The sequence below is a fragment of the Suillus paluster genome, assembly GCF_016628075.1.
Source record: "Suillus paluster strain FC165 chromosome Unknown EDB91scaffold_48, whole genome shotgun sequence".
Lineage (NCBI taxonomy): Eukaryota > Fungi > Basidiomycota > Agaricomycetes > Boletales > Suillaceae > Suillus > Suillus paluster.
The window spans coordinates 74,090-100,552 of NW_024537608.1; the positions used below are offsets into that span (position 1 = coordinate 74,090).

At 45.7% G+C, this 26,463-nt stretch overlaps 10 protein-coding genes across 10 annotated transcripts; 5 read left to right on the plus strand and 5 right to left on the minus strand.

Annotated features, from left to right (window-relative positions):
- Positions 1–345: 345 nt before the first annotated feature.
- On the plus strand, positions 346–3,471 carry EDB91DRAFT_1084055 (uncharacterized protein; the record flags this gene model as incomplete). Its single annotated transcript, XM_041315706.1, has 14 exons — positions 346–422; positions 1,035–1,124; positions 1,242–1,265; positions 1,476–1,491; positions 1,525–1,607; positions 1,660–1,710; positions 1,773–1,862; positions 1,946–1,963; positions 2,030–2,153; positions 2,201–2,370; positions 2,462–2,606; positions 2,651–2,785; positions 2,834–2,979; positions 3,030–3,471. 14 exons carry the CDS (start codon positions 346–348, stop codon positions 3,469–3,471), a joined length of 1,611 nt encoding a protein of 536 aa, XP_041174730.1.
- A 2,764-nt stretch (positions 3,472–6,235) lies between these two features.
- On the plus strand, positions 6,236–7,017 carry EDB91DRAFT_1084056 (uncharacterized protein; the record flags this gene model as incomplete). The annotated part of the gene is made up of 4 exons (XM_041315707.1): positions 6,236–6,298; positions 6,528–6,666; positions 6,783–6,858; positions 6,909–7,017. The coding sequence occupies 4 exons, from the start codon at positions 6,236–6,238 to the stop codon at positions 7,015–7,017; spliced, it is 387 nt and encodes a 128-aa protein (XP_041174731.1).
- Positions 7,018–7,487: 470 nt separating this feature from the next.
- Positions 7,488–8,161, minus strand: EDB91DRAFT_1084057 (uncharacterized protein; the record flags this gene model as incomplete). Its single annotated transcript, XM_041315708.1, has 3 exons — positions 7,488–7,560; positions 7,668–7,843; positions 7,955–8,161. The coding sequence occupies 3 exons, from the start codon at positions 8,159–8,161 to the stop codon at positions 7,488–7,490; spliced, it is 456 nt and encodes a 151-aa protein (XP_041174732.1).
- Positions 8,162–8,439: 278 nt separating this feature from the next.
- Positions 8,440–9,995, minus strand: EDB91DRAFT_1084058 (uncharacterized protein; the record flags this gene model as incomplete). The annotated part of the gene is made up of 7 exons (XM_041315709.1): positions 8,440–8,571; positions 8,632–8,784; positions 8,832–9,325; positions 9,394–9,508; positions 9,557–9,649; positions 9,702–9,871; positions 9,929–9,995. 7 exons carry the CDS (start codon positions 9,993–9,995, stop codon positions 8,440–8,442), a joined length of 1,224 nt encoding a protein of 407 aa, XP_041174733.1.
- A 342-nt stretch (positions 9,996–10,337) lies between these two features.
- EDB91DRAFT_1238423 (uncharacterized protein) lies at positions 10,338–13,269 on the plus strand (the record flags this gene model as incomplete). The annotated part of the gene is made up of 6 exons (XM_041321708.1): positions 10,338–10,360; positions 10,466–10,775; positions 10,963–11,148; positions 11,199–12,528; positions 12,589–12,876; positions 12,929–13,269. 6 exons carry the CDS (start codon positions 10,338–10,340, stop codon positions 13,267–13,269), a joined length of 2,478 nt encoding a protein of 825 aa, XP_041174734.1.
- Positions 13,270–15,841: 2,572 nt separating this feature from the next.
- EDB91DRAFT_1146803 (uncharacterized protein) lies at positions 15,842–16,792 on the plus strand. The gene has a single exon (XM_041319259.1). The coding sequence runs from the start codon at positions 16,086–16,088 to the stop codon at positions 16,560–16,562; it is 477 nt and encodes a 158-aa protein (XP_041174735.1). The 5' UTR covers positions 15,842–16,085; the 3' UTR covers positions 16,563–16,792.
- Positions 16,793–16,939: 147 nt separating this feature from the next.
- EDB91DRAFT_1146805 (uncharacterized protein) lies at positions 16,940–17,417 on the plus strand. Its single transcript, XM_041319260.1, has one exon. The coding sequence runs from the start codon at positions 17,066–17,068 to the stop codon at positions 17,384–17,386; it is 321 nt and encodes a 106-aa protein (XP_041174736.1). The 5' UTR covers positions 16,940–17,065; the 3' UTR covers positions 17,387–17,417.
- Positions 17,418–17,732: 315 nt separating this feature from the next.
- On the minus strand, positions 17,733–18,921 carry EDB91DRAFT_1250915 (serine carboxypeptidase S28-domain-containing protein; the record flags this gene model as incomplete). Its single annotated transcript, XM_041323284.1, has 5 exons — positions 17,733–17,994; positions 18,112–18,168; positions 18,220–18,514; positions 18,571–18,615; positions 18,672–18,921. The coding sequence occupies 5 exons, from the start codon at positions 18,919–18,921 to the stop codon at positions 17,733–17,735; spliced, it is 909 nt and encodes a 302-aa protein (XP_041174737.1).
- Positions 18,922–19,311: 390 nt separating this feature from the next.
- On the minus strand, positions 19,312–20,304 carry EDB91DRAFT_1084062 (uncharacterized protein; the record flags this gene model as incomplete). The annotated part of the gene is made up of 6 exons (XM_041315710.1): positions 19,312–19,563; positions 19,740–19,813; positions 19,878–19,960; positions 20,089–20,178; positions 20,201–20,268; positions 20,299–20,304. 6 exons carry the CDS (start codon positions 20,302–20,304, stop codon positions 19,312–19,314), a joined length of 573 nt encoding a protein of 190 aa, XP_041174738.1.
- Positions 20,305–25,062: 4,758 nt separating this feature from the next.
- Positions 25,063–26,190, minus strand: EDB91DRAFT_588800 (uncharacterized protein). Its single transcript, XM_041327797.1, has one exon. The coding sequence runs from the start codon at positions 25,842–25,844 to the stop codon at positions 25,170–25,172; it is 675 nt and encodes a 224-aa protein (XP_041174739.1). The 5' UTR covers positions 25,845–26,190; the 3' UTR covers positions 25,063–25,169.
- Positions 26,191–26,463: the final 273 nt, after the last annotated feature.

Genomic DNA, 26,463 nt, shown 5'->3' on the forward strand with positions numbered 1-26,463 from the left:
CATTCTCTGTGCTCGATCGCACTAATGAGAGTCGCCAGAACTCCACATTGGAGTATCCTGTGAATCCTCGCCAGGATATTTACCCCCGAGGAGGTGGGATCTCGCAGATCTCAGGATAAGGAGTCCTAGTAAAGGCAGAAACTTGAGTGGTATGTTTGGAAGATTTGCGACTCACCTATTAGACATTGATACATACGATTGAAAGTAAGGTCATACGATCGAAAATAATGTGATATCATGATCGAGACATCTGGGAATATCAAATTCAACATCCGCTGGGATATTCCGTGATATGAAGTCCTCGCCAAGTCTGTGGCTATGTTTATCAACATTCATATCAATACCATGGCTAACGTACTTACTGCCCCCGATGCCTGGACCTCTGTCATTAACGGAAGATATGGATCTATGATCGAAAATAAGTACATATGATCGAATGTAATGTGATGTGATCATATGTTGATATCTGTCATGAATTCCAAATATGAACCATTTTTCATTCCTTGGTTTTCCTTCGGCTACTTCTAGTTACCGAACCGGTCACGTGACTTCAATTCCCGTCACTTCTCCAATTGGCTCCCCTACTCCACGAGCTAGAACAATCTCGCTTCTCAAAGAAGAACCGGTCAGATCTTGGGTTTCTGGTTAGTTGCTGTCTTACTCATCTGCTTATATATCATGATGTCATGCTCAGTCATCTGCAGTATCATACAACTCTTTTCTCATTGGCTGATTTCTTTCAGACTCAGATATCTCCTATTCAATGTTATGTATATAAGTAGGTTAGTTAGCGTAAGTACTCCTTAGACTTAACCTCTTCGTTTCTACACTTGTAGTAGACTTAGACGTTCACGCTCAATCCTATCTTGTTATCATCATCTGTGACTGAGTCCTAGTGGTTGTGATCTGATCTTTACCATTCGGTGAATGTTAGTCATAACAATATCAGATTCAATCTCCGCCAGAATCTTGCAGTCATGTCAAGAACGATGACCTCTAACTAACTCAATCATCACTCAATTAATTCTGACCAGGTGCTTTGGTAACCCTCACCCAGATCCCAAAAATCCCACTGCGCCATGGGATTACTATGTCAAGAAAAGGGAGGAGGACCAGGAGGATATGTGAGTAGACAGTGGCCTCCAGGTAATTTTTCCTTCTTGTCCTGTACTACTATACCATGCACTGTACTTAGTATTTTATTTGCTCAATTGTACATTACATGACATTTGTACACCTAGTTTAGGGTTGAGAATGCAAGTTTGGTGTGCTTATGTGTGTGTGAGCCAATCATGAGCCTGGACTAAAAATGGAATTAATCGAGAAAATTGATATCCGGTATCAATTCATTATAACAAACAAACATTAATAACACGTCATTGATCTAATCTGAATCTTTCTCTCTCCAACATCATGGCTCACCGCAAACACTCTAATTCAATTTTGTCTTCTGGATCTAATACTACATCTCCAAGTTCTGAAGAATCTGATGTAAGTACCCGCCCCAGCACACCACTGCCCCAGGTATCCAGCAAACGTGGAAAAAATGCGGCAGATGTGTCCACTAAATCATTGGATAAGGACAGACATAAGTCCAAAAAAGCCAGGTAGGTGACACTGTAATATCAGTTGTTCCAATCAGAACTCACATGCATATAGGGGACATAGTAACCCAGTAACAATTGAAAAGAAGATCGAAACGACAAAAAGGTGAGTTTTCTGTGCAGCCAAACTTCATTTGTTGACAAGATTCTAGAAGATTGTGAAATAAGGTCCTTACGCCGCGGGAGCAGTGCATACACATTGCACATTGGATCCCATGTGGCCTCGATATGTTCTGCGATCTCAAGCAGGCGATCCAGGTGAGTCTACTTTTGGAACAAGAAGCTGCTGAGGCCAAGGACGGAGATGAAATGGAAGAAGAACACATCAAGGCTGCCTGCAGGAAGATTCTGGACACCTGGTAAGTCCAATTGAGTGCATATATGCGCACTCTGACCTCATTCTTGCATACTCACACAATTTTCAGTGATACTCTCACTTGTGCACAGTACATGCGCACATTCAAATACATCAATGAACATGCGCCTTACCTTGGGACTCTAATCAGTAGGAGGAAAAAATGCGATGAGCTCGCACAACTCATTGGCAAGGTACGCATTTTTTTTTACATCAATTGCAACTAACTATGTATTTGCAGATGCAAAATATGATTAATCATATGCGCTCTGAGGACACAAGTCGCCTCAAGTCTTGCATGGGCTCATACGCCGCTCCAAACCCGGACAAAGAGCTTATCCATCCGCCCATCACTGACGACAGCAAGAGCTGCGCTCAAATGGGGTTTAATCACGCCCAGCTGGGCAAATTGTCCTGCTAAGTATCTGGTCGAATACACCAAGGATCCGCATGGGTATGTTTTTTTTAAAAAAGTTATCTGTACTAACAGTTATATCTACAGGATGAAGAACAAGTTTGATAGCGCGTCATTAAAGGTGACCACTGCCTTATGGCCCGCCTTTCTCTATCCAGGCAACACTGCAGGCGAAGATTTTGACCCGGAAGACATTATTGAAGGGCTTTTTCGTGGATATCTTTTGGAGCGGGTAGGTTTTGTTCTTATTATATTGGGCAATACTAATACATACAGGTTACTAAACTCATCTTCACCTCTCCGTCATCTGCACTCAAGGCCAGCGTCTCGAGCGGAACTTGTGCTTGCAATGCAAAGCTCCATGGGATGAAAGAAGTCAGGGCAGAGCATATTGCATATGTGGCGGTCCAGGTAAGTTTTTCTTTTGCAGATTTAACTTACTCAGTCTGTATTTTACAGGCTCGCTTTGCTATTAGCTCGCTTGAGAAATGGAAAGACCATGACGGTCTTTTCTATTACACTGACTTCTATACTAGGATTGTAAATCTTATTTGGGGGAGGAAGGACAAGGGGTGGGTCAACTCCCTGCTAGGACATTATAACGAGTAAGTGAATTTTTGCGCTATGTATTTATTTAAATTGTTCATTGATATAGGAAACTGTTTGGCAATGAAAACGGTGCCAAGCCTTGTCATTCTCTGAACATAGAGTGTTCCAAGGACAACGATATAATTGCCATGGAACGGCAACTCGCCGCACATGCTTCCAGATCCTTGGACACACCATCTGCACCGTCTTCGGCACTTGATAATCAACAAGAGTCACGTGGCAAGTCCATCCCTCCCCCTGATAAATCACCCACTCCAGATCCTCCGATAGCCACCTCGTCTCCTCAAGAGTTGGCGCGCTTCCCTACCCCTGATCCTCCTGTTGACTTGCACAAGGCGCAAGAAGTCTTACCTGCACGCTCTTCTACTCCCAATCCTCCTGATAACTCACACAAGCGCAAGCAAGCCTCCACATCAGCCATTTTCGATGACAAGAGCCCTCTGACTGAAGAAGATGAAGAGATCACTCAACCTACTGAGTGCAAATGAAAGAATGCTGCTGTTCCACCCAAGAAGGCTCTGAAACGCAAGGCAAGGAAATAGTTATTCAAGGTGAGTCACAACTGTCTCATAGTCTGTTCAATACTTATAACCTTCGCTCGCTTGTATTAGGATTCACTCTACCATATCATTTTTACCGTCTCCATTCGCATTCACATCACCTGGCTCATCTGCCCATGTACTACTCTGATGAACTCTACAGTACTCTCATGGACCCGCATGTCTCATTTTTTCGTTGCAGTCTTCAATGACATCACTCATATGCTTTTTTCGTGATATCATGTTCAGGCGATCGGTACGCAGTTACCACTATGACATTAGATTATATTCTACCATACCACATGTATTAGTATAGCTCAATGATAGGTGGTTATTATGGGATATCATTGTGATCTGATGTTATAACTAAATATAAGATGATGCAATCATACAGCACTCTGGAACATGGCAGCCAGTACAGTGGCTCAAAAAACTGTCCACATGTTTGTGCTATTTTCACCATTTACATTATTGTATATGAATGGACAGGTAGACAGGGGATATGTCAGTGGGGTACTCTGTAGTACTCCTTTGGGGCATGAATTTGAGCCCTTGCCCGTGGGAATTTATGGTAATGTGGTGGCACTATAAGCCTTACAAAATGATGACTCATGTGGACAGTTTTTTGACCCTAGATTAAAATTATATAAATCATTTGTTATGACACCATAAAGTCATGCCACTATTAAATAAATTATGAAGTGGTGTCATTATGACATTATTAAACCTATCTCTAAGTATATAATGAAGTGTGTCCCATATATCATAGTCATAATCACCATGAAAACCATCTCCTCTGCTCAAAGGGATAATATCCTTTCTCTGTCTACTACTGGCCTCTCTACTTGTCAAATAGCCTCTAGAACTGGTTTATGTAAGTCTACTGTAGCCAACCTCATCAAAGAATGTCACCCAGACAAGGAAAACTCCAGTGGAGGTCGTCCATCCAAACTCACCTCTACTGATAGGAGGGTCATTATCCAACATATCACCACAGGAAAGGCTGATAATGGAGGATATCCATATACTGCTCAGCATCCATCCTCCCCTCAACTTCTGCAAGCAATCCCACACCATTCCACCCCATACATCCCCATACCATTAAAGAACCTCCTCCAAACTTGAGAGTTCCATTAATCTCTCTGTCTGTAAGAGGGCCCCCCTTCTTTTTCCACACATGTACCTTCCCATCTGACCCAATTCTATTGATTTTAGTCTCATCTGACCTTATGACCTGCTTCCAGTCCTCTACAGTCCAGTTTTGATGGGCTAGGGCAAAGGCTAGTCTTCTCTTCCTATGAGTGATGGAAAGAAGAGGCTTTTTCTTCTTTGTTACAGCCCTAAGATTGGCTTCCTTAAGGACATTCCTCACTGTTTGTGAAGAAACTGGAGTAGGAATGATGGAATTGATATAATGAGTGACTTGGACGGCATTATCAGCCTTTCCTGTGGTGATATGTTGGATAATGACCCTCCTATCAGTAGAGGTGAGTTTGGATGGACGACCTCCACTGGAGTTTTCCTTGTCTGGGTGACATTCTTTGATGAGGTTGGCTACAGTAGACTTACATAAACCAGTTCTAGAGGCTATTTGACAAGTAGAGAGGCCAGTAGTAGACAGAGAAAGGATATTATCCCTTTGAGCAGAGGAGATGGTTTTCATGGTGATTATGACTATGATATATGGGACACACTTCATTATATACTTAGAGATAGGTTTAATAATGTCATAATGACACCACTTCATAATTTATTTAATAGTGGCATGACTTTATGGTGTCATAACAAATGATTTATATAATTTTAATCTAGGGTCAAAAAACTGTCCACATGAGTCATCATTTTGTAAGGCTTATAGTGCCACCACATTACCATAAATTCCCACGGGCAAGGGCTCAAATTCATGCCCCAAAGGAGTACTACAGAGTACCCCACTGGCATATCCCCTGTCTACCTGTCCATTCATATACAATAATGTAAATAGTGAAAATAGCACAAACATGTGGACAGTTTTTTGAGCCACTGTATATCACACGGTCTGGAACGTGGCTGTGACCATATCACAAAAATCGATTTGGTATATTTGTATGTATTCTAGGCTCTATTATAGATACTAGTCACAGTCGTTACAGTGTGTTACAGTGGCTACACGTGTATATATGTCTATATATACGTTGGGGAGTTTTGCTGATGGTGGATCAGGACATCAATATTTGTCAAATTTGTCATATGAGTTGCGTCTCATGACAACTGGCTGAGCAGACTATAATGTCATTTTAATGCACAAGAACAGGCTAAGTGGCAGATACTTCTAATGCAACACATTACCTTCGCACAGCCACTCACAGGGTCACATGTTCGCATTTTCAACCACCTACTGTGGGAACTTCTCCACAACACCCAAAACATAGCTGGGCCATTTTAGGTATTCTCTCAAATATCAACCTTTCCCACACCCTCCCCATCAATCCCTGGCTCACCACTACACCACAATTAGATATAGCCTCTAGTTTAGTATAGGTTATATATGCACCTCCTGCCCACTTTCAAGACTATTTCTTTTTTCATCCCAAAGTTCCACCTTCCTGCTCATATCAAGGAGTGTCAAACCTCATTCTCATTCAATTTCAAGTGTGGGGTTGGTCGGACTAATGGAGAAGCACCCGAGCATGGCTGGGCCAATATCAACCCCGTTGCTTCAAGTACTAAATAGATGGGTCCTGGTGCATGGCGAGACACCCTTGACAACTACTTTGGAGACTCAAATTGGAAAAAGGTAGTTAAACTTGGTTCATACATTTTCATTGAAATCATACTTTATTGCAACTGGATACCTTAACCTCAACTACTCCAACACTCGATTGTGCAGAGTCGTCTTGATAATACATCGACCCCTTACTATGCTGAGGCAGTTTTGGTCTTGAAGAGTGTATTTGGGCTGACCTCCTTTATTATCAGGTCATACTATGCTTCACAAGATGAAGGATGCATTACCGGAGTGACAGGATCATCACAAAGCCCTTGACAACCTTGAAGAAGGTTTGAGAGGTGAATATAGTGCCACTCTCGCCCAGTGGAGAGAACAGGTGGAGGCTTGGGAGCATGACCCTGCAAAGCCAAATCCTCTCGAACAAAGGGTGGAAAGTATGTATGGATCATCATCAGTCACTGTGTGCTGATCTTTCTGTGCATTGTAACTATCACTATGGCTTCTGTGTGACTGGAACTGGCTAGGGATGACCAGAATGATATTCAAACAGGGACTTGCCTTGTGCTACATGAGGACTGTACTCCTAGTGTATTGATCAGTACCGGCTTAGAACTTGAGGAACAACAGTAAGTCCCCCAAGCGCTGCATATGAGATCTTGGACTTACTTTTTTCTAGATGGCAAATGAAAGCTGACAGAGCCGGCCTTGGAGTCCATGCATCAGACAATCAAGAAGGGAAGATACTTCAGCAGAATAACACTCTGCAATGCAAGATCGACACCTAGACTAAATTACAGGAACTATACATGCCGTCGCTCGCTGCACTACGTGTCAGCGAGAGTTCAGTATCTGGTGGCATAGCTGCTGCAGTAGCTACACCAGAAACCATCACACTCTGGCTACCATCCCAAATCAGCAGGACAGCACCTTGCATCAGTAAAAAGTGGGGCTGCAGGGTAGTACTACATAGCCTATGTTGTGTGAGTAGTTGGGTAGCTACCCCCCCTCCCACTCTCAAACACCTGGTAGCGTGGTGTTGTCACAATATAGCTTGCAATAGTGCTTGGTGGCTGCTGAGTCCAGTACCTGCATTGCAGAAGTAGGTTAATGTAGTACTCTATAGGACCAACCATATGTGTGGTCGTCGGCAGTATAAGTCTATAGTTGACAGTAATTCCACACAGTCACTCAAACCATTTGCAAAACTGTCAAAATAGCATGCATTGGCAATACTATGATATAGTGATGTACCCTACTACTCATCTTCGTCATCATCACTCGATACACCCCTGCATTCGTTGTACTCCTTGATCGCAGCCTCAAATGCACTACAAGCCATGGTGCAGCCAATTTCATGACCAAGTGGGTCAGCCTTTGATTAAATGCTGAAGAATGAAGGTAAGATAAATTAATAAGGCCAAGCATGAAGACATACCGGCCATTATCATGCAGACGTGACAACAGCTTGGGTAACAGGCCTTGAGCCTTGGTGTGTTCGTCAAAGTCCATGAGGTTGTTGAGATGTTCGTTGAGCACGTCCTGATACTCATCCACAGTGAACATCTTGTTCGTTTGAGCTCCACTGCTCCACTCGTCGATGCAACTTTCAATCTGACGGCAATCAGCACTCAATCCCCATGGCCAAAAAAAACGGTACCGCAGTCAAAAGCAATGCAAAGCCAACCTCTGGGAATGGTTTGTAGAACTCGGGATATAGCACACCTTCTGACAAAACCAGATGATATTCCACATCCATCCGACCCATCCTAAACCCATCCGCGGGTATCTGTCACTCGCATGTGTGGTCGGATGCAAGTGCATGCGCTTGGATACATAATAAGGTGCATCAGATTGTTTCGGAATGTTTCGGGTGTACATGTAATAGTGAGTGCGTTCAATACAAGTCATGGACTCATAGGCGATATGCATGGTCGGTTAGCAAGCGGGTTTTTGCCCATATATTAGAGGTGCTTTGGTACATACTTTCCCTCAGTCATTTCTATCACCTCCTTTGGCAGCGGCTGAGGTATGTCTTCACTTACATTCATTTATACCACAGTGTAGCTAATCTAGAGTAGTGCGGATCCCATCCGCTTTACTTAGGTGAATACAGTCGTTTCTATTGCCTCCTTTGGCAGCGGCTGAGTGCGGATGCCATCCACTTTACTTAGGTGTATCCGCAGACCCGATCTGCATTGCTTAGGGTACTAACAGATCACATCCGCTTCACTCAAAGTTTTGTCACCTTTGTCTTTCTTGTCGCGGAACCATATGGTGTTGACCCCCTTCTGGATAATCTTGGCACCGTATAAGCCTTTGTTACCATTTGGGGAGCAAGTCTAGAAAGACCGTGTTGAGCAAACACACATGGCAAGGTAATAGGTACTTGCCTTATAAACGAAGGCAAAATCCTTCTTGAGTTCCCGTGCGAGCATGATATTGCGATCAATGACAGATTGCTTGGTGCTCGTCTCAAACCCGTACTCATCTGCGACATATGGCCGGACTTTAGTCTTGACTTTGCCATGAAGGTGGGAACCTTGCGAAGTGATCTAGGTAGCACATTAGAGATAGAATATTCGCGATCAAAATCACTGACCATTTTTAAAATCTCTGCATCATAAGCAACTTGAGTATGTAACCTCTTGCATGCTTCTTTCCATGCTAACTTGGCCCACATCACCTCCTGCATATGGTCAGGCATAGGACCCTCCATGCAGAGACGGCCACAATAGAGGGCCCATGCAACACCAAAGATGGTGCAAACAAATGGTTCGTAATTGGCAGCCTTTGGCCGCCCCTTACTTTCCTGGATCTTGACAGCCTTCCACACTGGCCCATTGTTGTTGTCATCACCGTCAGATGCTCTGCGGCAATATTTGCCCACACATTCGATGCTGGGGGATGGAGACCTACTACCTTCATCACCAATATAGTTGTTGTTGTTGTCAGCTACGAGCGAGTCATTACCCTGGTCCCCATCCATGTTGAAGTCGACCAAGCCTTCAATAGCTTCGTCGAATAGGGCCTCGTCCATTGGGCTAGGAGAGCGAGTCATAGTATTGTTGAGGCCCAAACTAGGGTGGGGACCACCTGCAAGTGAGTAGACATAGTAGGCTGCTATTAAATTCGGCACAATTTAAATAAATACAGGTACTCACCTCGAGACAATGCAGCAACTGGACTCATTGCTTGTTTTGCCAGCACAGCCTCATGCAGTCGCAACAGCTCAGCCGCTTTTTCTGGTGTCAATGTGTTGAGACGCGGAGTCATGTTCTAGTATTACTAGTCAATGAAAAAGCACAGTGTCATAAATAGCCATACCAATGTGACCCGGTGTGGCGCGAGCAGCACTGTACTGTTCCGTGCAACCAAGTCTGGGCCCCTGGCAGGTGTTGACACAGTTTGACTTGAAAACTAATAGCGCCAGAGTGATTAAAATCAACTACTGAATGTAAACCTAACAAACCCCAGGATCGTTACCCAACGTCACTGCAGAGACTTGAGTGCGTCCAGTATTATTCTGGTAAGCTTCGCGTTCGGCAGCCTTGCTTGCCTTCTGACAAGCCTTCTCTTGATGTTCCTGGGCCTTATTGACCTGCTGGTGCTGGCGATTTTCTTTGTCCTTGTGAGTCTCAGCTTCGAATGAAGATCAAATTAATATGACATGAAAAAAATGGTAATATGATGACTTACAGATATACTGAGCTCTCTTAGTAGGATGGTGATCACGGCGGACCGCTGGACGTTCAACTGCTGACATTCTGTTGGAGAAGATGGAGTGTATCAGAAATGATGGGGGGGGGGAAGAAAGATCAACAAAGTTGACGACACAATCACGATTAAAGATCATCAATGTTGATGACACGATAATGATTATTTGCTAGCATCGTGCACCGATATTGCCCAACAGTTGTGACGGCGACAGTTGTGACGTCTACATAGAATCTACCTAAGTGCCTTCACTCAGAACTTCGAGTCTTGAAAAATGTCATACACCAAGCAGAAACTGCGCTGTAATTTCTGTCTCAAAGAGCTGAGCAGACACAAAGATGTAACCTTACACATTCAAAACACTCCGAAATGTCGCCAACAATAGGACCTCATGGTTTCGCATCAAATCACCAGGTGTTCTGAACAGGTTGGCAGCCAATCTAGCACATCAGATACATTAACACCCCCAGACTATGAATATGACATACCCGAAGATGTCGACTACGAATTTCCACTCAGATCAAGATACGAGCCCGAGGACACAGAGTCTCTGACAGATTCTGGCCCCCAATCCAAATGTGCGAGAGTGGAGGAGGTAGCTGACGAAGAAGAGCCAACACGATTTATCAAGGTCTTCCTGTGCCCAGTTGCAGATGTTTTGGGGGTCGGACAGACTGTGTTTGAAGAAATTTGGCAGGCTCAGGTTGACATTGGTCTGGAGGAAAATCCATGGGCACTTTTTGATGGTGAAGATGAGTGGGGCCTTGCCGAATGGCTTTCGAAGAGAGTCAACAAGACTGCCACTGATGAATTCCTTAAACTTGCCATTGTAAGTCTCCGCCATGTCTTGCCATCTTCTGTCACCGACCAAACCACCTACCTAGACGAAAAATCACACTCAGCCAAGCTTTACGAGCAACTATACATTCCAAAAGAAACTCAATAAACTACCTACAGGCCCTGGATGGACCTGAAAAATAGTCACGTCAACAGGAGATTGAGTGGGTGGAGATCAGAAGCCATTAACGGAACAACACGAACTTTGGCAGCGCAACCCTGTGGAGTGTGTGCGTGATTTGATTGGTAATCCTGCATTCAAGGATTACCTTTCATATGTTCCCGAGAAAGTTTATGCTGATGCGCAAGGGAAGATGCAGGTATATGATGAGATGTGGACCGGTGATTGGTGGTGGAACATGCAGGTAAGCGAGGCAAATGTGTGAGATTGAATGTTAACTAATTGTGACATTAGGAACACCTACCTTCAGGTGCCGTTGTTGCTCTGGTAATACTCACATCTGACAAAACAAATCTTACCCAATTTTGTGGCGATAAAGCTGCATGGCCAATATATTTGACCATCGGAAATATCAAAAAGGACATTCGCCGTCAGCCTTCTAAGCATGCAACAGTGCTGATAGGATACTTACCAATTTCGAAGATGCTGCATTTCAAGGATGATGAAGGTTGGCAGATTGGTCGTTATCGTCTGTTTCATAACTGCATGCAGTTGGTGACAAAGCCACTTGTTGATGCCAGCCGTCACAGAGTGGATATGATCTGTGCCGATGGGAATATCCGACGTATTCATCCTATTCTCACAGCGTATATTGCAGATCACCCTGAGCAATGCCTGATTGCCTGCTGTAAAGAAAACCACTGCCCTCGTTGTGTTGTAGGAACAAAACATCGAGGAGACCACTTTGACTCACCTCTTCGAGATGTCAATGAGACTCGAGCCACTCTCGAACGCCATAAAAACGGCGAAGACCCTCACCTTTTTGAAGATCATGGTCTTCGCACAATACATTTTCCATTCTGGGCACATCTTCCACACACCGACATTTTCTTGTGTATCACTCCGAATATTCTACACCAGTTACACAAGGGTGTTTTCAAAGACCACATTGTGAGCTGGTGTTCTACCATCATCTCTGATGCAGAGTTCAACGCACATTTTCAAGCCATGTCCGATTTTCACGGTCTCCGTCACTTCAAATGGGGAATTTCGACTGTCTCTCAGTGTTCTTGCACGGAGCATAAAGAGATGCAATGCGTTGTCTTAGGCATCATTGCTGGTGCTGTTGAACCCCATGTGTTCCGGGCTGCGCGTGCTGTTCTCAACTTCATTTACTATGCTCAATACCAAGCTCACATGGACACGACTCTCGCACGGATGCAGGAAGCACTGGATGTGTTTCACATGAACAAAGCCGTCTTTGTCGAGCTCGGGCTTTGTCAACACTTCAACATACCCAAGGTTCACTCAATGCGCCACTATGTGCAGTCCATCCGAGCATTGGGCAGCGCAGATGGTTTCAACTCGGAGAGCCCTGAATGCTTGCATATTGACTATGCGAAGGATGCTTACCAGGCAAGCAGCAAAGTAGATTATATTGCGCAAATGACTCATTGGCTCAAACTTCAAGAAGCCGTCTTTCGACACAGCATATTCCTCAATTGGGTCGCATCGAAAAGTGGACTCGGCAGATCTCTCGCCTTAGATTTGCTTGAAGATGAGGATGAGGAACCAACATTCGCGGATTCAGACATCACCCCATCAGGTCTACTGGCATCGCATGGTTAGCGTGTTGCCAAGAGCTGCCTGTTTCTCGCCGTCTCCATGTCTCGTTTGCAAACAGATTTTGGTGCTGTTGACTTCATCCCCACGCTTCAAACATTTCTCACCCATCACTTTCCCCATTCCTCTATTTCTGCAAGCCAGTATGACCGTTTTGACTTATTTAAATCAGTTTTACTTCTGCTCCCTCAGCGAGACCACATTAGTGACCTCAAGCGGCTGAATCGAATTCACACTCATCCAGCTATTCCCAATCGCGATCGCCACAAGCCACCTTCACCTGCACACTTTGATGTGGCATTTGTGGTTGAGGATCACCAGCTAAGGGAGTGTGGTACAGGCTTGGATGGTATGTCAATCACTCTCGTTGTTGGCCCATGATGTTGAGACCTTGGCCACAGGCTTGTGGCTCGCACAAATACGTGCAATTTTCAAATTACCCTGTCACTACGGCAAATTTCCTCATCCGTTGGTGTATGTCAAATGGTTTCGACCTCTGCATGATCCAGAACCTGCGACCAACCTCTATCAACTTGCGCGTTCGACTCGTAACCAACGGTGTTTCGCATCTGTCATCAGTGTTCAAGACCTTCTGCAAGCAGCGCACCTGATGGCCAGGTTTGGATCGAGTAAGGTAGATGTATCGTGGATCAATGGTGATGTTCTGGAGCTCGCTGACGAGTTTTATGTTAATCCTTATATTAATTTTCACATTTTTGATACTATAGAGCGCTTGTACTAGCGCAAGTGTTGCATCACGCACAGCTGTTGTTCATATAGTTGCATTGCTATACATAGCCCCTTCACATCGACAGACTAGACTACCTACAGCTATGGAACACGAGGGTATGTCTACTGCTGCGCAGATGTTACATGACTGTCTACCTCGAGCTATCAAGTCTCCCAGGCACGACGTAGCGTTGGCATGGCACTACGAGCCAAATTGCTTTTTCCAGATGTGTGACACCCACCTCCAAACCATTGAATGGAAGCTCTGGTATGCACAAGCTCACGATGCATTCCATTCCCTACATTCAAACTTGCATGCTCAGACTGCAATCCTCAAGTATAAAGATCGCAACCTTCATGGTCAAGGTGTGAATACAAGGGCACAGAATACACTCAAAGCTGTTGAAGCAAGGCTTGAGGCCACTGCCAGCACATACAGTGGCTCAAAAAACTGTCCGCATGTTTTCACATTTTTCACTATCTATGATATTGTGTGAGAATGTACAAACACATCAAGGACATGCTGGTACCATATTGTAGTACTACTTCAGGGCTTCCAATTGAGCCCTATGGCGTGGGAATTGGTCGAGATATGGTGGAGATATGAGGCTTACAAAATGATGACTCATGCGGACAGTTTTTTGACTCAAGTATTTTACAGTGATAATCAGGTATTCTAGTACATTGTGTAACCTCCCTTGGCTTTAATTACTGCCTCTATCCTTCTAGGCATACTCTCAATCAATTTCTGGCAATATTCTGCTGTAATCCTTGCCCATTCCACTGCTACTCTCTCCCATAGCTCCTATACTCCTTTAGGGGGGGTTTCATAGGCTTGAAGCATCTTCTTGAGTATTCCCCAGAGATGTTCAATGACATTGACATCAGGGGACTGTGCTGTTCAGTCAAGAACATTGATATTATGTTCTTTAAACCATTGTCTGGCTCTCCTAGATGTGTGCTTGGGATCATTATCCTGTTGGAAAATGATGTCTTCTTCATCAATCCCTGAGTCAGCTATGCTAGGCAGCAAGTGGTCATTTAGAATGTCCACATACTGCTCAGCATCCATCCTCCCCTCAACTTCAGCGGGCATACCCACACCATTCCATCTCATACAGCCCCATACCATTAGAGAACCTCCTCCAAATCTGACAGCCTCACTAACCTCTCTGTCTGTTAGAAAATCCCTCTTCTTTTTCCATACATATACCTTCCCATCTGACCCAATCCTATTGATTTTGGTCTCATCTGAACATATAACATGCTTCCAGTCCTCTACAGTCCAGTTTTGATGGGCCAAGCCAAAGGTAGTCTTTTCAGCCTATGTTTAATAGAGATAAGAGGCATTTCTTCTTTGTTACTGCCTTGAGATGAGCTGCCTTGAGAACATTCCTCACAGTTTGTGAAGAGACAGTGGTGGTGATGGTGGAATTGGTATGATGGGTGGCTTGGAGGGCATTATTAGCCTTTCCTGTAGTGATATGTTGGATGATAGCCCCCTTATTAGCAGAGGTGGACGTCCTCCACAAGAGTTTTCCTTGTCCAGGTGGCTTTCTTTGATACACTTGGCTGCAGTAGACTTGCATACTTCAGTTCTAGAGGAAATTTGATGAGCAGAGAGGCCAGCATAGGACAAAGAGAAGATATTATCCCTTTGAGTAGAGGAGACGGCTTTCATGGTAATTATGACCATGACACATGAGACATTCTGGTTTATATAGTTAGATATAGTTTTAAGAGTATGCCTAGAAGGATAGAGGCAGTAATTAAAGCCAAGGTAGGTCACACAATGTACTAGAATACCTGATTATCACTGTAAAATACTTGAGTCAAAAAACTGTCCGCATGAGTCATCATTTTGTAAGCCTCATATCTCCACCATATCTCGACCAATTCCCACGCCATAGGGCTCAATTGGAAGCCCTGAAGTAGTACTACAATATGGTACCAGCATGTCCTTGATGTGTTTGTACATTCTCACACAATATCATAGATAGTGAAAAATGTGAAAACATGTGGACAGTTTTTTGAGCCACTGTATGAGTGTGCCCATAAGGCTCTCGTAGTTCTTGCACCACTGCTGAATCAGACTGGGTGGCACTCCTCACTGTGGCCACTAAACCGAACCGATATTCGCTCGATGACTGATCTATTATGGGTGGAATCAGAGGGCATCAGCAAAATCTCACATTTCCTTTTCGGTCTTGTTTGTATTATTCATCTGAAAAAAGTCGCTAAGTAAAACAAGGAAACCTCTGATGTTACTTATCCTACTGATACCACTTGTTACAAAAACGATTCAAACAAATGGTGTAGTATAAGATGCAAAAGTGAATTTAAGTGTGATAAGATATTTTTGTAGTATAATATTTAACGAGTATACTGTCGACCATCGGCGCTGAGCAGTGAGTATCTGCGAGCATAAATCCAATAGATGCATTCTGCCCGTCTTGTTGCGGATGTATTGTCCAAGCGATTTCATGTCCTGCTTGACATGAGTGTATGTTCGATGATTGACCCAATTGACTTGTGACAGGTAGTGATATAAATCAGTAAACTACAATTTTGTTTCCAGCACTCACAGCGTGAACACCAACTGTGACAGTTCTCCCCAATGGCCCACAGTGTCCCAGACGAACACAATCTGGGCCACGGCGACCTCGCATTTTTCACACGCTCTCTAGTTCGAGCAAATTTTCAGCTAAGTCCCAACTTCTAACTCTCACCCTTATACCGTTCACTGTTTTCAACAAGGGCGGGACCCACTGCTGTCGCCATCGCTTATGGCCTCGACAAGAAAGTCATATGCGAATGTAATGTGTCTGCATGTCTGTACCTACCCCCGCGTGTTTTCACTTGGTGCCGTTTGTGTCACTCACCACCATTCCAGTCCCCACAGGTCGCCAGAACCCAGTCAATAGCAAGGGTGCTGCATGCTACACCTTAGGACGTCGCTCGACCATACTCCCCTCATCAGTAGAATTTAATTCAAACCCTCACGCATCGCATTTGGCCCAGTGGGCCTCCTTCAGTCCCCCAAGTCAGTTCCCCCTTTTGGAGCTCAGTACCATGCTTTGCTCATATCTCGCCTGTATCTGCGCCGTTTCCCTCGATTCCGGATGCGTTGGAACGCCCTCGTTCGCCTCGTCATTTCGATACCACGCTTACCCTACCGCGCGTCGCACTTACTGTGCAGTACACCTGCAATACACGACCTCATTTGTAACATTTTTTCTCCCCCCACTTTTGGCAATATCACTGACTTCCTTTTTTTTTATATCTCGACAGAATGCTGTATCATGACCCGCCCATACTATGTCAACACATTTATTCCATTTTTACCCCCGCCTTCGTATTGGTCCTCGCCGCCATCATCTTGAAGTATTTGCTCATTCGTAATTTCTACCGCTTCATCTAACAATATTTGATATTCACGTGTTTTCTGGATCCTATGAATTGATTATTTTGCGGCATTTCATTACTTTGCTTATCCTACTGTTTGGATGCAATAATCACTTTTTCTACTTACTGCCAAAGGGATAAGTGAGATTAAGAAGAAAATCAGAGATCGACTGGTCTGAATAAGTCGCTGTTTACTTATCCAGCGCTCCTGCTTATTTGTGCTTATTAAGTCATTTAAGTACATAAAGGGAATCGAAGGTTTTGCTGATGGGGGACAAGAAAACTATCTTGGATCTGGAATATGCGAGGAGCTGTACCTGACGAGATGGACAATGACAATGCTTTGGAAGGCGAGTACTTTTTTTCTGTTTTGGAGGCTTCCTAAGGTTTGCGGTTAATTAGATATGCGAATCAAATGGTGCAAAGCCAGGGCACAGGCAATGCGCTGGGCTGAAGAGGTGGAGCTGCTGAAGGGAGAGATGCGGAGGATCCTACAATTTTTCGAATGGCATGCGCAATGCTGGGACGAGCGAGGGCTAGAAGATACCTTACACAACATGGATGATGATGATGAGCGCGAGGGACTGATAGCATATGCCAAACGTCAAGCTTCGTTATGTCGAAGGCTCGCTGAGTCCTTCAGCACTAGTTGGACTGACACCTTGGCACTGGCGGACATATTCAACGACTCACTCGTCACTCAGCAAGACATGGACATCGATTGATTAGTACCCATAGTACATGCATACGTAGCAAGATCCAATATAAATTTGTGCTAGCATTAGCTGTCTCATTCAAACGAGTAGTAGGTGTATGCAAATGTGGGAGGGCCAACGGGGAGGCAAGAACAAGCGGGCGAACAGGCGGGTAAGATGCATCAGTAAAATGGGCAAGCGGAGCACTATGCATCAGCGGGAGGGAGCTGATGCATTAGCGAGGAGAAATGGTAGTATAATTGCAGCAATGATGCATCACGGGTGCGCTACAGTTACCCTGTTTCATGCATCAGCATGCCACGAACCTGTGAACGAAGAGGATGCTCATCGCACTCTGAACGCAAGATAAACTAAACTAAATGTTGCTCGGATCAGAAGACGTGCGGGCCATGCCCAAAGATGAAGACTGAACAAGGGATAAGGTCAACTCACGTGCAGAGGCGAAATCGTCTACGTGTACGACACCGCCAAGACCAAATGCTTCCTTGAGCGTCTGGATTCCAGCGGTGTCATTCACCGCGTACATCCAATCCAAGTAGGCAATCACTGACTCTACATCGGAAGAACAATTTCGTGGCATGTAGTTGCGAATCGGGGTAAAATAGTTATAATAGTCACTGTTTGTAAGAGACGGAATGACCACATTGTATGCGGGTCAACGGTGTTTTATGGAAGGAGAAGCGTTTCATCACGTTAATGGGAGATGGGAGGTGATTGCAATAGAACTGACATACGTGATTGTCTCCACGACGGCAGAAGATGCGTATCCAGCCCAGAAAATTCCCGGTTTGCTTTAAGTCAATCACCATGCTGACACAACAGGGGTCAATGTTGATACTCACTTGACCATCGTCCAGCTGGTGAGGGCTCCCGAGTAGCTTCCTCCAATCAGTACCCATGGCGTCTGACCTGGCTTCACAGCATCACCTCCAGACATCGGAAGGTCGGCGGTGGCGGCGAAATACACGAGATCATCAATGGCCTGTTGGATGGTAAGGAGAGCGAGGGATTGTGACGTGAGGTTGTCGTGTGGATTGGAATCGCCAAAGAAACGGTGTTCAACAAGGATGGCTGCACCTTTCTGATGTTGAGCAATGAGACCATTGATGGAGCCGTTGGTAACATAGATTTGGTAATCTGAAAATCAAGTACTTGAGAGAGAAAGGAAACGATGTAAGTATGATGAAACTAACCATCTGCGTCAGTTTCTCCAGGTGTCATCAATATGATGGGACCACCTTCAACGCATCGTGTTAATGTCACTTGAAACTGCACCTCAATCATCAGGACATACCGGGCTCATAAAACTCCCAGTTCATCCAATATCGCTGTTGGAAGGTTCCGAGGCCTGGATCATTGTGGTCGATGAGCTGGTCGAAGTAATAGACGGTCTTGATGGGTGGGAGTGTTGTGCCATTCGGGGAGGTGACAGGACGTTCGGGCACTGAGATTCTTGGGAGAGAAGGCCTGCCACGGAGCATAGCATTAGAGATCGCCGCTCGGGCGACACCTGCAAGTAGGAGCGTCGCAATGGCCCACATCATGTCGAGCTTTGATCGCAAGGATGGAACTTACACAACATGATCATGGTGGAGGAAAGGCTTTATATGTAGCCATAACATCGAGTTGCCGATTATGCGCGTGCTACATGCTTGGCATGAGGATATACATCAATTGGACGGAGCTGCAGGGTAATGATTCGGGTTGCTCAACGGCCTAATGTGCCCAGCTTGAAGTCGGTGAAAGAATCGTTACGTGTGGATTTACTACTGGTGCTCAGCGATCAGCGGCCGCATTCAAAGTTGCAGCTCGCACGACTGCGATGATTGTTGAAAATTTTGGCAATATAATTATGCCTGCCGACGGATATTTGGAAGTTCGCCGCTTGAATCAAGCGGAAATGCCAACGTGCCCTGGGAATCATCTTACAGCGGTCAAGTGGAGAAAAACTGCACGTGCCAGAATACTTCACGGATGACCAGGATTGTACCGTAGTCTCCCAAAAGGTGGTATAGTTGCCCACCTCGCCACTTCTGTACTGCAGAAGAGAGGCAGTGATGTGGGAAGAGCGCGCGATTTCCCTCCTCAACGTCTTGTCGATGTGTTGATAAGTTTGCTGGCTGAAGTGTGGTAATCGCGCTTGAGCTCCCGGCTGTCATAATTACACGTTTTGTGACCTTAGGTCGCTGGATTCACAGCTAAGAACACTTACTTATGTCAAAGTAAGCCGATCCTGTTCCAAGAAAAGACCGTTGCCACCGAAAAAGGTGCACGTCAACGGTAGCAGTTTAAGGATGTGACAAAGTTGTTGTTGGACTTGAAGGAGGTTAGCTGTGAATGGTGTTAGGACACAGGAGCGCACCCACAAATTTGTTATTGATCCGAACCCAAAGATAGCGACACCGATGAAGGGTATCGTAAAGTGTGAACCTTGGCCTGGGTAGACCATAGCCATACCAACTAATGTAGCTCAGATCAGTAACAACAGCGTCCATCTCACAATAGTCCCATGTACTGGAACCAACAAGTAGCCGAATATCAGAGTAGGAACGCGCATCCCTTTCCTCCAATCTCTGTAGGGAGCTAGACGTAAAAAAGGGCTTCGGGTGATGCGGTCAAGGTAGAAGGCAGTCTTGACGTACGTACGTATATCACGGAACATGGTAGCAAATACGAATTCAACCCAATTTTTCAATGTACGCCAGACTTACCCGGTTCCGATGCTGAAGTGGTACACTTCCGAAAAGAGATCTGGGCGCAAGTTTTTGATATTCGTCGCTGTCCTGCTGGGCGAATATGATCTTACCAGGGAATGTAGCAAACCTCAAGTAGAAGATTCTTAGTGTTACAGTGCTACTGCTGACCGTACATTCTAGATAGATGACACTTAGCTGCGTGATCCCAAATTGAATTGAACTTACAAACATGTATGTATAAGCTCAGGATGAAGCATAGGAAAATCCAGGTCAAGAGTATGATATGACAGATCGCCTCCCGAGATTGATTCATAAGTAAGCCCATTGGTTCTGGTGGTGTGCGTGAGGACATGATGTCTTGCTTCCATTTCGAGATCCGGGGTCTCAAAACAGGATCATAACTGGTGTGATAGCGGGACCTTGTCAGATGGACCTGAGATCTGAAGTCGAATCGAGGTGGCACGATGTGAAACGCACCTATCAAGGGTTCATCATCATAGAAGTGCCATAGTTGAGGCGTCGAGGCACGATCGTGTAATCTTAGAATGAAGCATATAAAACTCTGGGTCGAAAGTATGATCGGTCGCTTGTTCCATAAATAAGCCCATTGGTTCATCTGGTGAGCGGTCTTGTGTGGTGAGGACAGGATGTCCTGCGGCGGCTACTTCGAGATCAACGAAGCCTGATGACTGGTGCATATGATTCTAAGACCGGTATATAAATGGCACAATAGCGGCACCTTGCCAGATGGATCTGAACTTGAATCAAGGTGGTACGTTGTGAAACGCATCTATCAAGGGTCCAGCATTGTAAAGTGCCACAGCCGAGGCACAATTACATTCCGAGAAGAGGTTCGGAAAGACACCTTCGCCGCATGTTACAGAACACTCCCCGCCTAATTCTTTAACGAAGTTTCGATAGCAGGACCTCGCCAGATGTAATTTGAACTCGAGTCAAGGTAGCAGACTGTGAAACGCACCTATCAAGGGTCCAAGGCTGTATAGTGTCATCGTCGAAGCACGTTCACGTCCAGGCCGCTATCAACACCTCCGCCACACGCTATGGGAGCACTCCCTGCCAAACAAGTTTTGCAGAGAGTAAGCGAAGTTGCGAGCGCAGTGGTTCCATGACGTACCCAGACACGGAAAACCGATGAAATGTGTTTATCTCTAACCCACATCAGTCATCGTGCTGCTGTCGTTTCTGCATATCGTATCATCAACAGTACGCGAGAGTCGGAGTCGGAGTCCATCATCTGACCTCCTCTGAACTGTTACTCGATGGTGACAGGTAGTGCTCTTGGCCAGTCGCAGAGAAAATAATTTTGGACGGGAGATTCCGTGGTCCTGGCTGAGTGGCTGTAGTCCGTCCCTTAGAAGGTTGTCCCTTGCAATTGGAATTCATGTCCGGTTCAACATAATATTGCGGTGCAGACAGGAAAACATTTCCTGAGACGATTTCAGTCAAAGATACTGTTGCGGAATTTGCAACACTAGCTAGATAATCGAGACTGCCGGTGGGGGAATTGGTTTCTAAGTAATGATGAATGCTAACTACTTTTGCCATCATGTTTAGACTCCAATAATTGCTACATCTTCGACAGATATCTGAACCCAGGCTGTTGCATACGCCAATCTTTCGGTGAGTTTGCTTGCCGCATTCAGTGCTTTCATGGGCAAGCAGTGGCTTGGGCACTGCAAAGGAAGCCGCTATGGCCATAGCTCACCTGATGATGCGGCAGGAGACGCGGAAAGAAGAGGGATGGGCTGAATATCTTGCATTTCGAGGGTACATTCAACCGTGATTAACATGCGGACGGTATTCTCGACATTGCCTACAAGGTGCATCTCTTTTATCACTACTTACTAGGTACTGGGTCATATGAATGGGCAAGAAAACCGGTGTATTTGACCCGACATCGAAGTTTGTGCGCGTGTACGTACAGGTCGTCTACTCTACACCGAGTTTCATGACTACCTCAGGAAATTGAATCTGGGTTACTGACGACGACGACAGTGACAACGACGAATTAATCCTGACGGCGGACATAGAAGTGGAGAAGATACTGCACCAACTCCTTCTATCAAAAGCCTCAAGAGTAGATTCGAACAACTTGCGCAGGAGACAGGACCCTAACCTCATTCCCGCCATGACAAGACTAGTTCTAGTTCACCGCGGAATGCCTCAGAGTTGAGTCCAGGCCAAAATCGTGCACCGCCACCGCTTCCGTCCCGCTCTGCCAAGAAGGCAAGTCAATCACCTGCTGTCTCTCCAATCGAGTCTGGACCTACTCCCTCTATCAAAAGTCTCAGGAGTAGGTTCGAACAACTCGCGCAGCATGTTGCAGCTCGAGGTTTGAGTCGACAATCAGTTGATATACCTTCAAGGTGATCCCACTGATGAGTCGCGGAGTCGCGGACTACTTATCTGAGTTTTCGGAGGACGGATGTAGTATATAAGTATGTACAAAGGCAAGAACCGAATAATGTAATCGGATCCTCTTATTGTTACTCGTCTCTCGCTCGTAGCTCTCTTAACAAGACAGGAGAACGCCGGCGCGGCACCCAAACCTCAGGCCTCATTCCCCCCATGGCCCATGACCCAAGGGAGAATTTCTGGAACGACACAACAGTGACACGGACACTATCTTGTTCTTTTTATAGTTTTATGTTGTGAAAATCTTTGTCGTGTACATGCTAAAAGCGAACAATTCAGTCTGGACACCTAATATTTCATCATATCCATGGGGACACATATCTTAGGGACCCGAGCGACACGACCAACGCCCTCTTAACCCAGCTAGTTCAGATCGAATTGGGCAATACTTTGCACCTGGGCCAACGCCAGCAGCACCAACGTTGACTTGGTCACCATCCTCGATAGACATCTGGACCCAGGCTGTTGCATTCACCAGTCTTTCGGGTATTCTTGACATTGCCTACAAGATGCATCTCTATCATCACTACTTACTAGGTACTGGGTCGTATTAAATTTCGTACGCTTGCAGTCCACATGTTCTGAGTTGTTTTTTTCTGCCGACCCTAGAATGGTTCTGCCTATACTCTCTCCCAGAAGTTCCCCAGGCGCAACCATTCTGATAGAATTGTCGGCAGTACTTTCGCAGAAAAAAACTATTTTCTAGGACATAAAAGCAAGCCGCCTTTCTACTGCCAGTATCAGATCCATTGTTCGAGATTCCCCTTGACGCATCATATTACCTAGCATAAACTATGCGTTTCTCATTCCTCCTCGCTTTTGTTCTTCCGTTGACAACATCTACACCTCTCAGTGAACGTCATCGCTGCGTAGGTCCCATACGAGGTTTGCAAAATCGGACAGGAATGCTGTTTCCATTTCACTTGTGAGAGGGATGTGAGTAGGAGTCGTTTCATTCAACCCTATGACTCACCCCTTGCGACTTATACCAACAGCCTTTCTTTAACGACGTGCCGTACTGCCAGTAACCCTCTCAGACTGAGTATGTCGCGACAGTGAGTTGTGTTTCTGCTTTCGCGTTGGTACAGTGGTTGATCACATGATATGCAGTTCGTTGCGGAGTTGATCAATATGCTTACTTTTGTACAATTTACCTGCTGCCTTGATCAGGCTCTTGAATAACATGAAAACCTCCCGCATGAATTCTGTGCTATTGATCAAAGACACTGATGCACTCGACTCGCGTACGTTGCATCAGTAAACCAGTGAGCCACCGATATTCCCATATTTTGTAAGCCGAAATTCTCTTTCCTATACATGACGTTATAAAACAATATTTTTCCTGATGTGGTTCAGGTTGGATTGGGCAATATACTTTTGCACCTGACACAATCCGGCACAATGCCAGCAGCACTGGCGTCGACTTTGTCGCCATCCTCGACAGACATCTGGACCCAGGCTGTTGCATACGCCACTCTTTCGGTAAGTCTGCTTGCCCGCATTCGGTGCTGTCATGGCAAGCAGTGGTTTCGTCACTACTAAGCAAGTCGCTATGGCCCATGGCCGCCTACCTGAAGATCGCGAAAGACGCAGACAGAAGATGGATACTGAATGTTCGGCATTTCGAGGGCACATTCAAACCGTGATTAACATGTAGACGGTATTCTCTGCATGGCCCACAAAGTGCATCTCTTTCATCACTACTTACTAGGTACTAGGTGTATCAAAGTTCATACGCTTGCAGCGCACATCATCCGTATTGTTTATTCCGCCGACCCTACACTGGTTCTGCCTATACTCTCTCCCTGAAGTCCCCCAGGCGCAACTATTCTCACTTAACTGCCGAGTACTCGCAATGAATATATTTTGCAGGACATAAAAGCAAGCCGTTTTCCTAAAGCTACTGCCAGTATCAGTATCAGTCGAGATCCCCCTTGACACATCCAATACTACCTAGCATAAACCATGCGTTTCTCATTCCTCCTCGCTGTTGTTGCTGCGTTGACAACATCTATGTCTGTTAGTGCAAATTTATGCATATTTTCATACGAGCCTTGCAGCGGCCCCTTGGCGCCCGACTTAGTGTGCTGCAAAGGTCTCGCTTGTAAGAAGAATGCGAGTACGAGTCGTTCCATCCAACGCCATTGACTCACCCTTTGCGTTTTATACCAACAGCCTGTGGATTCTACTGACACCACCAGGTACTGCCAGTGACCCTCTCAGACTGAGTATGTCGCGACAGTGAGTCATGTTTCTGCTTTCGCGTTGGTACAGTGGTTGATCGTACGATATGCAGTTCGTTACAGAGTTTATCAATATGCTTACTTGTATACAAATTTCCCTGCTGCCTCGACCAGATTCTTGAATAACATTAAAAAACTCGGGAAGTGTCGACTTTGTTGGCACCAACCTTGCTTGCCTTCGGCGGGTGAATTTTACAGCTGAATGTTTGATCCCCCTGAAGCTCTTTCCAATATGTTGATCATATTGGTAATTGCAGCTCAGGCATAAAAATAACTCGGTGGCTCAAGTGAAAGAAATGGGCGTGAACTCGCAAGAGCAGACTGCGCTCGAACACGGCGCTTATATTCACCCCAAATATGTCCTGTATCGGACGAATACCATGCACGTACCATACCTGCGCTACTCTGGAGAACAATCTAGATTCCACTGCTATCCACAGACGCGGGAATAAAATGCCTACATTGTCTGATGAGAAAGTGCCCGAGAGTGGGGGTGAGACACCCATATAAAAACGGGTATAATGTTGTGGCCAAAGCCCCTCGTCGTCTGAAAATAATCGCTCCGCAGCCGAGCCAAAGACCTCCATGATAGGAGTAGTTTCCCGGAGCTGCGCACGACGGATAGCCGCAAAGGCCGGGAAATGCGATGAGCGCTTTCAATAGCCTCGAAATGACACAGGCTTGGTGAATCACCGAAACGGCGATGCCATATGTACCCTCACGCGTGTCAAACTGCGAAGAACGGGCATAAAGCTGCACGACAGCAGAGAATGAACTAGAAGTCCGTGTATACGGGGATTCGGCAGGAGATGGCTGTCGTAAAGTGCTAGTGTTAGAGTTTGTGCAGGGCAATAGTCCGGAAGTAGTCAGCACGTTCCAAAGCACGTAATACACAAGTTGAAACGTTGGACTCGATGTAGGCATGCGTATCATAATTATCATTGAGAGCGTGACTAACGGAGCTGGCGTCGGGGGCAACAGTGTGCGCTGCGCTGCGGTGGCCGAAGTGTCCGCGTGCGCGTTGTTGCCATACCTGTATGTGCGGGTGTCTAGCGCACTCGCGGCGTAGCTGAAGAGGAGTCGCAAAGCCATCGGTAAAGTGAACGGGCGTGTGTAGCTGCCCACGTATGAGGTAGCGCTGTGGGTAGGACATCGTATAGAACATGCACAATATTTCTGTGATCAGTGTATACTGGATGAAAACGGCGAGACATAAGCACTGAGCCTATGATACCCAATAGAAGGGTGGATGCAGATCTGCGATAGAGGTCAGGCGACACTACGAAGGACTGCGCTGGGCTTGCGACCGCGCTGGTGATGAAGCGTTGGTCAAACAGCGCAGACGCAGCTGGCAGCATTTAGGCGTCAGATGCCACGAGTGTTGTAAAACTGCGTGGTAAGGCTGGCGTATTTTGGAAGACGCCACAAGCAAGCAAAGTCTCTTGTGCTGCAGACTGACGCAGATGGTGCGGCTGCATGAGAGAAAAATGCAAGAGTGCTGATGAAGCAGACAGGTCAGTATGTGACAAGGTAGATAATAATGCTAGGAAATCGTCAGTCGGTGTAAGAGGACCGACGAGAAGGACTGCAGGAACGTGATCGTGGGGCTTGAAATGAATGAGGGAGTTAGAGAAGCTTCAATCCATTCCCCAAAAGGATGAAGGTCGGTGTATCCTCGGCGGTGCAAGGTCTCCACGCATGAATGATACAG